We start from the raw sequence: 15298 nt of genomic DNA on the forward strand, positions 1-15298 counted from the left end.
ACTTGGGCCCCTGTACCTCCCTCTGTATCTGTATCCTTGACTTCTTCACCAGGAGACCACAGTCTGTGCAGATCGAAAATAAAATCTCCTCCTCCCTGACCATTTTAAGGATGCATGCTTAGCCCACTACACCACTCTCTCTACACCCACAATTGTGTGGCTAGACACAACTCATACACCATCTATAAACTTGCCAACAACACCTACTGTTTCTAGAATTTTAGATTGTAATGAGGAGGCATACAGGAGTGAGATAGACCTGCTGGTTGAGTGATGTCACAACAACCTTTCACTCAACGTCAGTGAGACCAGGGAATAGAATGTGGACTTCAGGAAGGGGAAGCTGTGGGAACACACACCAATCCTCCTCGAGGGATCAGCAGTGAAAAGGGTGATCGTTTTCAAGTTCCTGGGTGTCAACATCTCTGAAAGATCTATCCTCGGCCCAATATATCGATGCAATTACAAAGAAGGCATGACAACAGCTATATTTCATTTGGAGTTTGAGGCGGATTAATATGTCACCAAAGGTGCCTGCAGATTTCTACATATGTATCGTGGTGAGCATTCTAACTGGTTACGTCACTGTTTGGTATGGAGGGGTCACTGCGCAGGATCAGCAAAGGCCGCAGAATGATGTACACTCAGCTAGTTCCATCATGGGCACTAGCCTCCCCAGCGTCAAGGATACCTTCAAAAGGCGATGCCTCAAAAAGACGGCTTCCATCATTAAGGACCCCCATCACCCAGGACATGCCCTCTTCTCATTGCTAGCATCAAGGAGGAGGTACAGGAGCCAGAAGAAACACACTCAATGTTTCAGCAACAGCTTCTGCCTCCCTCGCCATCAGATTTCTCAATGGACAATGAACCAATGAGCACTACTTCACCGCTTTTTATTCTTTTTTGCACAATGTATTTAATTTTAAGCATGTAATTTTATATATTTATTGTAATTCATAGTTTTATTATTATTATATATTGGAATGTACTGCTGTCACAAAACAATTGTCTTTATGAGATATGCCAGTGATATTGAACCTGACTCTGATTCTGATTCTGATTCTGATTCTGGCTTCATGGGGCCAGGGTTTTGCAGGAAAACTGGACTCATCTCCCCACCCTCATCATTTGCCAGTCCTGTGCAATGGTTTTTAGCTTCTGCTCCTCTGTGATCCTGAGTAAAATTGTAGAGTTGAAAGCCTGGCCGTCTAGATCCAGATTCAGGTTGACCATGTCCATATGTAATCGCCTCTGATTCAGAGATGCAAAACACATGCAACTCTTACCAATTTAATCTCAAAAGAATGGACATTTGTGAATTCAAGTTCATTCCAAAGGAACATTGCAATGGCGTCCAACTTCAACCCAAAATGTATTACCACATATAACTTTACCCCCAAACGATCACTGCTAAAAAGTGAAACTTTACACCAAAGAAAGGGCACTCTCCAATCCAATTTCATACTAATATTGGGCATTAAAATGGCCAACTTCCTCCTAAAGAGAAGCTGATTTCAAAACCAATGAAAAGAGAACCAAAAGTGATGGTCCATGCGGGTGGTATGGTAGAATGGTGGTTGGCATAATGTTTCACAGTGCCAGTGACTGGGGCTCCTCCCACTGTCTGTACGTTCTTCCTGTGACCATGTGGGCTTCTTCCAAGTGCTCCAATTTCCTCCGACATTCGAAAGACATACAAGTTCCTAAAAAGTTTGCAAGTCGTGGGCGTGAAAGGTTGGCACCAGAAGCATGGCAACATTTGCAGGCTGCCCCCAGCACATCCTCAGTCTGCGTTGGTGGTTGACACAAATCAACACATTTCACTGCATTTTTCGGTGTACGTGTGATAAATTAATATAATCTTTCTCTTTATCTTAATCTCAATGCCACCGTGTTGCAGTAATATCCAAGTGATAATTTTCCTCTAGCAAGAGTCATGTGCATTGGGGATTATCTTTTGGTTACAACCCACTTCCTGTTGATGACACACATTTCTGTTGGGATTGTGGTCAGCAGGTTCATACTGGCTCAGCAGACTAGCAATGATCCTCCTTGTTCAAAATATAACATACTGGTGTGGGTAATGTAATTGGGAGAAATGTATATAATTCATAACCACCAACATTGGGTTGGGGTTGCACTTTTAGAGGCTGGTTTGACATGATGACGTAATTACATAAGGATTCTTAGTGTACTTTTGCGTTTAGGTTTCAGAGTTCAATAAAACATGTTAGGGGTAAAACGACTCACTTTGTTTTATTTGTGAAAGCATACAATGGTGACCCTGATGCTCCAGGGCGATTCCAGAATTGCTGGACATGGCAGCCAATGCAGTTGCTTTGAAACTGCTGGAACTCTGGGAGCAAAATGGCGACTCTTGGTTTGTACAAGCTGAGGCCCAGTTTGCTCTGCAAAAAATCGTCACCGACAGCACCACGTTTCTGCATGGTAGTGTCGTTCAGCAATTCCACGGCTGAGAGAGCGGTGGGTCTACTAGAACAACTGCCTGAACACGATAAATACCGATTGCTGAAAACTTACATTTTACAGACTTCTGGACTATTGGAGTCTGAACGCGCCAGACTGTTGCTCTCCTTGCCCAGCTTTGGCGACACTAAGCTGTTGGAACTAATGGACCACATGCTGTCTCTCCTGGGAAATCACCATCCTTGTTTTATTTTTAAGGAACTCTTCATGCAGAAAAAGCCTGCTGAAGAGTGCATGGCCCTCGCTACTGCACCTGTGAAGGACTATAGGGAGCTTGTTAAAATGGCTGATAGTCTACATTCAACTAGGCCGCAGTGCATCATTATCCCTCCTTTCTCTACCTCAATAAGCCCAGTTAGCAAGGCCCCCAACATAAGGACACCCGCGGCTGAGAAACAGACAATGCCACGTCTGTGCTTTTACCACACTCGCTTTGGTAGGAACACCAGGAAGTGCTGACTGCCTTGCAGCTTCGACAGTGCCAGAGCATTGGGACATCAGAGATCCGTGAACACTGTGGGTTCTAGCTGCCAGGATCATCTACTCTTCATTATGGACTCCCTTTCAGGGAAGTGCTTGAGTGAGTGTGCTGCCAGTATCACCTATTGATGAAAAGGCAAAGAGTGACAAAACCTCACTGGAGGCCGTCAACAGCAGCAAGATCCAAACTAATGGGACACGACAGGTGATGCTCTGCTTCAATGGGCAATGTTACACTTGGGACTTCATCTTGGCTAAAGTCACTAGTCCTCTGCTCGGTGCAGATTTCCTGTATGCCCAAGACTGTTAATTGACGTTAAGAATTGCCAGCTTCTGGATGTCAAGGACTCTGGGTCATTACCCTGCTCCCCAAATAAGTATCTCCTAACAACTCAGTCAAGAGCATGCACCACCGCATGTGAGTTTACTCGGCTGCTGAGCGAGTTCTCAAACCTCATCAAGCCCACACTCTCCACTACCATCACAAACCATGGGGTTGAGCACCATATTCCCACAACATGCCCACGCATGTAGACTAGACTTAGAAAAGCTGCAAACACGAGGGCTGATTTTGCCAACATGGAAAGACTCAGAATTGTATGCCAGTCAAATAGCCCCTGGGCTTCACAGTTCCATATGGTCTCTAACCCCGATGGTGGTTGCCACCCATGAGGTGATTACCAATGATTTAACAAGCCCACCTCCCTCTGATCATTACCTGGGTCCACACATTAAACACTTTTTGGCATGTTTAACTAAAAAACTAATTTTTTTCCAAAGTTAACCAAGTTAGGGGCTACCATCAGGTGCCTGTGTGCTTGGAGGACATTTCCAAAGCAGCTATAATAACCCCGTTTGGCCTTTTTGAGTTTCTGCGTGTGTCATTTGGACTGAAAAATGCAGCACAGTCTTTCCATCGGCTGATGGACTCTGTATTAAAAGACTTCAATTTACTTTCTGTTTACCTAGATGACATACTTGTCTCTAGTGTGTCCAAATCAAGCATATATCTCATCTCCGCACACGTTTCGAGCACTTAAGCCAACACGTGTTGATAATTACCCTTGCTAATTACCAGTTTGGGCTGTCAACCATTGACTTCCCCAACAATCACATCTCTGCAAAAAGGTACGAAATCCCTCCCATCAAAAGTAGCTGCTTCTATGGATTTCCCATTGCCCTGCAGTGCAAAAAAAACCCCAGAGTTTTTAGGTTTCTATCATTGCTTCATCCCGCGAGCTGCTGGACTTATGTTCCCCTGATTGGTGCGCTTAAAGGTAATACTCCTAATCAAGTGCTTGACTGATCAGCAGACATGACCAGGGCACTTGATGGTACCAAATGAGTTTTCTACTGCGACTCTACTGGCGTAACCACTCCCCAATGCACCCACAGCCAATATTACTGATGCTTAAGACAACTCTATGGGTGCTGTGCATGAACAATTGGTCGGAGGGGTGTGGCAGTGCTCGCCTTTTTTCGGCCAGCAACTCTGTTCCCCGCCCAACCCCAAAACGAGGTAAAACACGTTTGATTGTGAGCTTCTCAGTCTCTATCTGGCTGTCCACCATTTTTGTTTTCTCCTAGGGGGTTGCCATTTCACAGCGTTCATTGATCACAAACCCCTCGTGCACTCGATGGCCAAAACATCAGACCCTTGGTCTGCAAGGCAGCAATATCACCTGACCTACATATCCCAGTTCACAATTGATATACAACATATCAAGGAAAAGACTAATGCTGTGGCTAATCGCAACTTACAGACATCTGTTGAGGCCACACACATAGGGGTTGCTCAGACCGGCATGGCAGTCGACCAGGTTACTGACCCAGAGGTCCAGGCTTTCTGAACAGCAGTCATGGGCCTATGGTGGGCTGATATTAAGTTCAGGGAAGCTGGGGTTTCTTTCCTGTGTGATGCCTTAACTGCCCTTGCCCTTGCTTCATTATGCCCACAAACTGGAAACGGACTGCTTTAGACTCTGTACATGGCCACTTGCATCCGGCTTGAAGGCCTCACAGAAAATGGTTGCACTAAAGTTTGCTTGGCACAGCCTCAGAAAGGATGTGTATGATTGGACTGCAGTAGGGAAAAATTAACCATCATGTTATGGTGCCTTTGTACTTTTGAAGTTCCTGAGCAATAGTTTGACCATGTCAATGTGGATCTTGTAGGCCCTCTTCCCTGCTCCTGCAGTGTCACGCACCTTCCCACCATGGTGGACCGTACCACCAGGTGGCCAGAGGTCGTCCCTCTAGCATGGACGATGGCTGCAGATGTGGCTCAGGTGTTCATCAGCACCTGGGTTGCTTGGTTTGGCACCCCATCTGATATTTCCTCCGACCACGGTCCCCAATTCATTTCAGACCTCTGGTCTGCGATGGCCCAGAACTTCGGTATTAGGCCACATCAAATCATGGCGTATCACCCCCAGTCCAATGGCCTATGCGAGCAATTTCACCGCTCCTTAAATGCTGCTTAAATGATTATCTCCTGTGGATCCTGCTGGGGCTCAGAACAGCTCCAAATGAGGGCTTGCTGTCATCCATGACTGAGTTGGTATATGGGCAGTCGTTACGAGAGCCAGGTGATTTTATTCCTGAGGCCACGCCTGCCTGGTTGGCCTGTCAAAATGTTCCACCCTCCTCAGTAAATTCAATTCCTCTTCACCTATTCCTACCTCCCATCATAACGTACAGCACTCTTGGGTTCCTGTTGACCTACGTTCTGCCTTGTTTGCTTTCGTCTGCTATGATGCACAACAAGATCCCCTTAGGCCCCCTTACAATGGCCCATTCCACGTTTCGGAATGGAGAGAAAAGACTTTTATCATAGATTAGAGGGGTAAACCTAAATGTATTTTGGTAGATTGCCTTAAACTGACCCACCAAGATTTGAGAGTATTCCACTGCCATGCCCCTGGCATCACAACATGACCATGAGCATGTGAACACACCTCTGGACGAGCCAGAGGCACCTGCTGTTCCTCCACCCATGGAACACAGGACCCCAGATGGCCAGCTTATCTGAGCTCCAGACAGGCTCACAATGCTGCTTTTAGTGAATTTTGGGGCGGTGGTGGGGGGTGCATTATAAGGTACCATAAAACACAACCATCAAAATTGGGTAGAGGGTTCATTAAGAGGCTGGTTTGATGTGATGACGTTATTATATCAAGATTTTTAACGCGATTTTTTTGTTTAGGTTTTGGAGTTCAATAAAATGTGTTACGGTTTCATTAAACCTAAAATGCCTCACTTTGTTTTATTTGCGAAAATCTACACTGGCAACGAGGAAAATTGTTTCACTAGTACCAAAAGTTTGGAGGGTGGCAAATGTTATTTCTTTGTTGAAGAAAGGTAATAGGAATAATCCTAGGAATTATAATCTTACATCAGTGGTGGGCAAAATTTTGGAAAGGATTGTTAGAGAAGGGATTGACGACTATTTGGAGAAGCATAGTCTTATTAAGGACAGTCAGTGTGGTTTTGTGAGGAGCAGGTAATGCCTCACGAATCTCCCTGGATTAGAGACATGTCTTATGAATGAGCTAGTGCTTTTCTCTTTGGAGCAAAGGAGGATGAGAGGTGACTTGTAGAAGATGATAAGAGATATAGATAGAGTAGGCAGCCAGCATTTTCCTATGCAACCAGGGCTAATACAGCAAGGCGTTATTTTAAGGTGATTGGAGGAAAATGTAGGTGAGTATCAGGGATAGTTTTTTTTATGCAGAGAGTGGTGGATATGTGGAACACACTGCAAGGGGCAGTGGAAGAGACAGATGCATTAGGGACATGAAACAGACTCTTAGATAAGCACATGGATTGAAAGAAAAGTGGAGGGTTATGTGGGAGGGAAGGGTTAGATTGAGCTTGGAGTAGGTTAGAAGGCTGGCACAATATTGGGGGCTGAAGAGCTTGTACTGTTCTGTGTTCTCTATGTTGTATATTTCTGAACTGAAATGAATACTGTATATGTATTTGAAAGAACCCTAGAACATATTTGTCCGTAAACAGAATAATGGGAAGGGCAGAAGAGAAACCTAAAGAAACCAGCCTGGACTGAAGGAAAGTTTACCATGTTAAGAAGAGTGAGGAGGGGCATTACTAAAAAGAATAGGAACATATGAAGATAACTGATGTTGATTGAAGCATCTAGCATGGTTATTTAAGCCCAGATCAATACCTTAAGTAGTGAAGGCAAAATTGGAGGAAAAAAACAGCAGTCTTCTCCGAAAGAATTCATTTTAATTTCTAATCAGCATCCAATGCACCAGTCTTAAAACCTAATAGATTAATTTAGATTTATGGAAATTATAAGTTGCTTACTAATTGAGTTTTGTTCCTAGAATTGTATCCCATTGCTAGGAAAGAAATTTGCAATTTTATCAGGAGGGCAGAATTTCCTAAGTTGAATATGAATTATAAATATCAACAGTGTTAAGGCATCTGTCAATGTAAGCTTGACTATCAACAGTTGCATGGGCTTGTCACGTCCATCCTTGCGGGTTCCATCTGCATCCACTAAGTTCCAGACAGGTGTGGTGGCATTGCTGCAGGACATTTCCAAGGTCACCGTATACTTGGTTAATATACCATGCATATTAACCTGATTGCAGGACCCTCAAGGAAAAATACCTACAATGTCTGGCAGGGCTGACCGGACAGAAAAAGGCAGACATACGTCTGTACATCCAAAGAAAACTAAGTATTATTTTTGACAAATAATGTACAGTACTTAGGGAGTGTGTGAATGCTAAAGGACTAACCCCTAGTTCAACAGAAAGTAAATACTTTTGTTAGTATTTCTGCACCAAGTATTCAAGGACATAGAAGTGTATCTCTGTCTGCTCCTTTGGCAGTGATCCAAGAAACAATGCCAATTTTGCTGGACCTTTCTTGGGGAAGGTGTGTCTGGTTATGGTTGATGCTCATTCGAAGTGGATAGATGTGGGGAAAGGATATGCTCCTGTACTGTTCTTTGTACTGTGTGTCCTTGTTGAAGGACTGTCTTACATGCTGGAAGTTGATTCATGAGTACAGATTTTAAAGATTTCATCAATCAAAATGCCTTTAAGTTATATGACTTCAGCCCAGGTCTTCTTTCGCCTGATGGAGTCGTGGAGGAGGTTGTCAGACTTTATTAGAACAAATCAATGAAATTCAAGGAAGCCACATTGAAACCCAAATGCCTTGGTTTCTCTTCAGTTACTGCAGTACATTACAATTTACAACTGAGCAGTCTCACAAGCATTTATTTATGGCAAATAAGTTGAGATCAACTATAGATATCAATATTTCCAACTCAAAAAAGGAACAAACAATTACAATGAATGTATGCTATAACAAAAATGGCATCCACCCACCTTCTCCTTACCTGGTCTCACCTATCATCTGCAGTTTGTACTCCTTCCCTTCCCAACACCTTCTTATTCTGGCTTCTGCCCCCTTCCATTCCAGTTCTAATGAAGGATCTCAACCTGAAATGTTGACTGTTTATTCCCCCAGGTAGATGCTGCCTGACTTGCTGAGTTTCTCCTGCACTTTATGGGTGTTGCTCAAGATTTCCAGCACCTGCAGAATCGCTTGTTTTTATAAATTTTAAAATACCAGCACATAGATTTAATCCTCCCTGTATCCCATCTGAAACATTTTTAAGAAATGCAATTAAAAATCTTACAAAACCCTATGGCTGCAGATTCAAAGTACGATGACAAATTGATATGAACATATAACCTGAATAAGGGACAGAGTGGACATACACAAAACTGTAGCCAGGATAAAACCAACTGCAAAACTATTGTTGAATATAAAAGAAGAGTTCTACCTTCAACAGCCCTTTTGAAGAAAACCTTACAACTTCCACATGTAAGGACTCCATAATGGCAACCTGAGGCTTCATCACCACAGATCAGACAGAGTTTCTGCAGACTCAGTCCCGGGGCAAAATGAGAGACATGGCCTCTTCCATTCTCTGGCCTTCAAGGAAGAAAGGAAGAAAAAGATTTCAAAGTCAATTGTTTCACAATTAAAAATAATTGTAATAAAATGTTAACTTTAAAAGTTCTTTCTACAACTTAGGTGAAATTTCACCTGCCTTGCAACATTCCTACATATAATGCTCCATTCAGAGTATACACCTACAGATGAATAGATTCACATTCAAAGTGAGAAAACTGCTGAAGGGTCAGACTCCTGCTAAACAGCTGAATTTTAATTGCCAAAAATCAGCTAATTAGTAAAGTTTCTTTTGAAGCTCATTTTTGCAGGGGATGGTGTTTTATTGTGTTTGATCATCTGTCTTCTGTCCAGTCCCAATTAACAGCTGTGCCATGGTGGAAAAACCAAAAAAGGAATCTTTGATCACTCCTCTGATCTGGTAATCAGTATCATTATTGAGATAATACTCACTCAATTTTCTGGAAGTGTATGAAATAGATTTAAAGTTTGCTTAATCCAGAACTTAACACTTTGCTTCTCATATGGGAACTGTCAAATGTGCAGTTAATTTAACATCAAATAAGGACACAACATTCTTGAGGTAGCAATAATGAACTGGATTTTTGTAAACATGTGCAAATAAAATCATATTTTGTACCTATTTGTGCTTCATGTTGTTTTAACTCAGTATTTTGACATTAAGTTTGCACATATAATCCTTCTCATGTGTTCTTCAGTTTCAACCACTGGAAAACATAACCAGTGGACTTAACCACAAAAGGTGGCATCTTCTTCTTGTGGTAATATAATTTACTTAAAATATTAATAATGGCTACAGCTTAACATATAAGAAGTAACACCACCTTCTATGATACAAGATCTAACCACACAATGATCAGTAATAATGGATTGCAGGCATGGTGTTCAAAGTTCAAAGGATTCAAAGAATTCAAAGTACATTTATTATCAAAATTCACAACCCTGAGATTCATCTTCTCCATAGACAGCCACGAAATAAAGAAAACAATGGAACCCGTTCAAAGAAAAAAACATCAATCCTCCCATGAGCAAACAACAAATCATGCAAACAGCCACAAGAACATTGATTCCCCCCGCTAAACAAATCGTGCAAATAGCAACAAGAAAAAATGAGCAAGAACACAGAAGATAAAGCACAAAATTGAATCAATGAATGACCAACAACCAATGACCAAAAGACAACAACCTGTTGAAATACAAAAGGGAGAAGAAATAATAATAATAAATAAATAAGCAATAAATATCTAGAACATGAGATGAAGAGTCTTTGAAAGTGAGTCCATAGGTTGTGGAAACCGTTCGATAATGGGACGAGTGAAGTTGAATGAAGTTATCCCCATTGATTCAAGTGCCTGATGGTTGAGAGATAATAACTGTTCCTAAACCTGGTGGCTTGGGTCCTGAGGCTCCTGTACTTTCTTCCTGATGGCAGCAATGAGAGGACACCATAAACTGGGTGGTGAGGGGTCTCTGATGATGGAAGCTGTGTTCCTGCAACAGCACTCCATGTAAATGTGCTGGAATGGCTTTACCTGTAATGGACTGGGCTGAATCCACTACTTTTTATAGGATTTTCCATTCAAGGGCATTGGTGTTTCCATACCAGATACATAGAGATCAACCAGTGTTAATAACGTACTTTGATAGAGATATTTAAGAAGAAAAAGTAGAAGAAACAGACCCCTGTTAGATAGAGAAATTCAGTAAAAGGGACAGAAGAAATTAAACAGCATTGTGCCTGTTTTCTTCTTGCTGTTCTAGAAGAATAGAATGACCTGACCCCAAGAGTTTTTTTCCCTAAAATATTCTGCAAACATAGAGTACATTAACCAGGCATTTATATCTTTGCAAATGGTCCAAAGCACTGTAATCTACTGATCTCTACTTTAAAAGCAACTTTTTAGTTTGTGGATCACTAAGGATTTTTTTAATGGGAAGAGTCTGTTAATTGATATAGTGTCTTAAATATTCTGGACTAAAAATCTCCCTGTGGACAGAGAATTCTACCACAAACATTTCTAGCTCTCCTGATTACCCTGCAGAACTCTTTTCATTAGTACTTGAATCATGATTGTGATCGAAAAAGAATGGCAGTTGTGTAGTTAAATCAGATCATGGGATTTGGAAATGATTATAAGACAACTGCTGCATATCAACATTTCTTCCCCACCAAGAATTGCTAAGTTTTACTTCTTGTAACCTTATGAAATAGTAATAAAATCAAAGTGTGCAACATTATGGGAAATTTTGTAGCAGTAATTAGAATATAATACATGTAATAAAGATAACTCTGCACCACAGAGGAGTCACTGACCCAGTGTTACAATCAAAACGTCTGCTGATGCAGCTACGGTGTGCAAGAGTTCTATAGATAATAGTAACATAGTCATAAAATTTACCAATTGTGCTCTGGTATTCTAAGTTGGTATTTAATAAAGTATAGAGATAATGTACCAGGTGATGTATAAGAATTACTATACTTTCAGTGGCACTTTATTAGGTACACTAGTACAACTGATTGTTAATACAAATACCTAATCAGTCAATCATGTGGCAGAAACTCAATGCATCAAAGTATGCAGACATGGTCAAGAGGTTCAGTTGCTGTTCAGACCAAACATCAAAATGGAGAAGAAATGTGATCTAATTGACCTTAACTGTGGAATGGTTGTTGGTGCCAGAAGGGGTGGTTTGAGTATCTCAGAAACTGCTGACTTCCTGGGATTTTCATACACAAGAGTCACTAGAGTTTGCAGATAATGGTATGAAAAACAAAAAGACATCCAGTGAGTGTCAGTTCTGTGGATGAAAACACCTTGTTGTGTGAGAAAGGACGGAGTAGAATGGCCACACTGACAGAAGGTAACAGTAACTCAAATAACCACGCGTTACAACAGTGGTGTGCAGAAGAGCATCTCAGAATGCACAACATGTCGAACATTTAAATGGATGGGCTACAGCAGCAGAAGACCACAAACATACACTCAGAGGCCATATTATTAGTTATAGGAGGTAGCTCTTTCCATCAGCGGTGCAGCAGTGGAAACTGCAAGCAGTTTCAAACTCCTGGTATTGTGCATCTCGCACAAACTTTCATAGTCACAGAATGCATTGTACACAATCAGGAAAGCTGACCAATGTCTTTACTTTCTGAGGAGGTTGAAGAGAGTTGGACTATGCACATCTGTATTCACATTACTCTACAGATGGGCAGTAGAGAGCATCCTAACAAGCTGCATTACTGCACGGCACAGACACTACACTGCGGTGGACTGGAAGGCTCTATAATGGGATGTCAAAACTGCCCAAGGCATCGTTGACACCAGCCTACCCACTAACAACGACACATATACAGAGGGATGCCAGAAAAGGGCCAGTAACATCATGAAGGATTCTATCCATCCTTCTCAGGAGCTGTTTGTCCCACTCCCATTAGGAAGGAGGCTACATAACATCCACACCAGGACCACTAGACTCAGAACAGTTAATTACATCAAACAGTAAGGCTGACCAACACCTCCACCCGTTAACCTAGCCCTCCACACTCCCAACTGCCGTTACTTTATCATTTTCTGTCAGTCACCTCATGTACAAATACTCCAGTGCCTAGCGCCACTTTATGGACTTACAGTTAATCTATGTACAAACGTTTGTATATAAGCCATTTTATGTATTCATAATTATTGTGTTTTTAAAATTGTTATTGGATTTTTATATTATTATGATTTTATTTTGTACTGTATTAGATCTGGAGTAACATACTTTTCGTCTCTTTTACATTACTGTACTGGAAATGACATTAAACAACCTTGAATCTTGAATCATTTAATTTTTTAAAGCAAGGGTCCAAGATTGTGCACAGTACTCTAGTTGCGGCCTCACCAATACCATGTACAAGGATGTAGATATTCTTCCCTTTTTAATAACCTTCTTTAGGTAAGTATAACAAAACCATTTACCCTCTGGAACACATCATACTTTCCCATGCTGACATTTTGAAATTTGCAACAGAATCCCAAATATTTACTCAGAAATTTTTGGTGCACACATGATTCACTGTAAAGCTCTCAAGGGTTACATTTAGCTGACATTTCTTTCATAGTGTTAAACAGCAAAGAACCACTCATGGGAAAGAAGAAAAAAATCAAAGTACAAGATAAAGCAGCCAGAGATATAAAAATAGTAAGAGTTTCTGCAGATCCTTAAAAACCAATGAGTTAACAAAGAGATGCTGGGGAATTAATACTGGAAAGCGAGGAGAGAGCCGAGGAATTAAACAGGGGTACAGAGCATTTGGTTGGAGCTGTGGATTGACCATCCCTGTGTCCTGATTGTCTTGGTATTGGTTTTAGTTTCTTATTGACATGTACTGAGATACAGTGAAAAGCTTTTGGCTGGATGCTGTCCAGTCCGATCATGTGAAAAGTAAGTACATTGAGAAGTAAATAGCGAAGCAGAATGCATAATATAACAAATACAAGAAAAACTGCTGATGCTGGAAATCCAAAGCCACACACACAAATTGCTGGAGGAACTCAGCAGCTATGGAAAAGAATAAAGAGTTAACGCTTCAGGCTGAGACCCTTCTGCAGGACTCAGAATATAGTGTTGTAACTATAGATGTAAACCTGCTAACCACAGCTCCAAGTGACTTGCCATGCTTCAGCACCATCTTACATCATCCTGTACTGATCCTTCTGTGCTTTATCTTAGAGACATAAAAGAAGTGGATATCTACAATGTTTGTAGATGGATTGTTTTTAATTTTCCAAAATTCCTGAGATTCAGTAAAGGTTACATAAGATTGAAATGACGAATGTAACTATTCTATAAAGAAGGGATACAAAATGTAGGAAACTGCAGGCCTGTTCATGAAGCATCAGTCACAGAAAATTGTTAGAAGCTATTATTGGAAGTTTTATAACAGAGCATTTAAAAATATGTCAAGGTAATCTCGAAAAGTTTTGTTTCGTGTAATTTATGGTACTCCAATACATTCAAGTTTTTGGACAAGTAACGTGCTGTTTATAAGGAAGAGCTGCTGTGTGGATATACAGTAACTTGGATTTCCAGTGGGCATTGGATAAGGTGCCACAACAGAGATTATTATGGAAGATGAAAGCTCAAGGTGGAGAAGATAAGCTATCAACAGGGACAGAAGATTGGTTGGCTGAGGAAAGAAAGAGAAAGCGTAAGTTAATCTTCTGAGAAGAAAAACGTAATGATTTGCATGCCATAGGATTCATTCATGGTCTTCCAAATTTTACAATTTTCTACCTGATTTTGAAGAAGAATTGGTAGCTAAATTTGTTGATCTCAACATGAATTCATATCTCCTTTAGACCATTACTAAATGATAGGTACAATAGACAGAAATATAATTGGGGAGAGGACACAAGGAAACTACAAAGAGATATCAAAATGAAAAACAAACTGGTTGAGGAACTCAACAGGCAGGTAGCAACTGGGGTGGGGGAGTAATGAGGGTGGAAAGGAATGGTCAATATTTCAAGTTGAGAAGTTGTACTAGGAATGAGAGAATGAGAATGAGGGGTTGGTTATGACTAGACTGAACTCCTGCCTCAGCAAGGACCTGGACCTATTGCAATTTGCCTATCACCACAATAGGTCAATGGCAGATGCAATCTCAATGGCTCTCCACACAGCTTTAGATGACCTAGGCAACACAAACACCTACGTCAGGATGCTGTTCATTGACTATGGCTCAGCATTTAATACAATCATTCCTACAATCCTGATTGAGAAATTGCAGAACTTGGGCCTCTGTACCTCCCTCCGCAATTGGATCCTCGACTTCCTAACTGGAAGAGACCACAGTCTGTGGAGATTGGTGATAACACATCCTCCTTGCTAACGATCAACACTGGCGCACCTCAGGGGTGTGTGCTTAGCCCACTGCTCTACTCTCTTTATACACATGAATGTGTGGCTAGGCATAGCTCAAATACCATCTATAAATTTGCTGGTGATACAACCATTGTTGGTGGAATCTCAGTTGGTGACGAGAGGGCGTACAGGAGTGAGATGTGCCAACTAGTCGAACGGTGCCTCAGCAACAACCTGACACTCAATGTCAGTAAGTTAAAGAGTTGATTGTGGACTTCAGGAAGGGTAAGATGAAGGAACACATACCAATCCTCATAGAGGGATCAGAAGTGGAGAGTGAGCAGCTTCAAGTTCCTGGGTGTCAAGATTTCTGAGGATCTAACCTGGTCTCAACATATTGATGTAGTTATAAAGAAGGCAAGACAGGGGTTATACTTTATTAGGAATTTGAAGAGATTTGTCATGTCAACAAATACACTCAAAAGCTTCTTTTACCGTGGAG

General features: G+C 41.4%; 1 protein-coding gene across 1 annotated transcript in view; it reads right to left on the minus strand.

Annotated features, from left to right (window-relative positions):
- The window catches only part of LOC140200307 (progesterone receptor-like), a 326010-nt gene that overhangs the window by 279249 nt on the left and 31463 nt on the right, over positions 1-15298 (minus strand). The window contains exon 2 of the mRNA XM_072263440.1: positions 8798-8949. Within this exon, the coding sequence (XP_072119541.1) occupies positions 8798-8949 (152 nt within the window). The remainder of the gene's footprint in view (positions 1-8797; positions 8950-15298) is intronic.

The sequence above is a fragment of the Mobula birostris genome, chromosome 7, assembly GCF_030028105.1.
Source record: "Mobula birostris isolate sMobBir1 chromosome 7, sMobBir1.hap1, whole genome shotgun sequence".
In the NCBI taxonomy this organism is placed as follows: Eukaryota; Metazoa; Chordata; class Chondrichthyes; order Myliobatiformes; family Myliobatidae; genus Mobula; species Mobula birostris.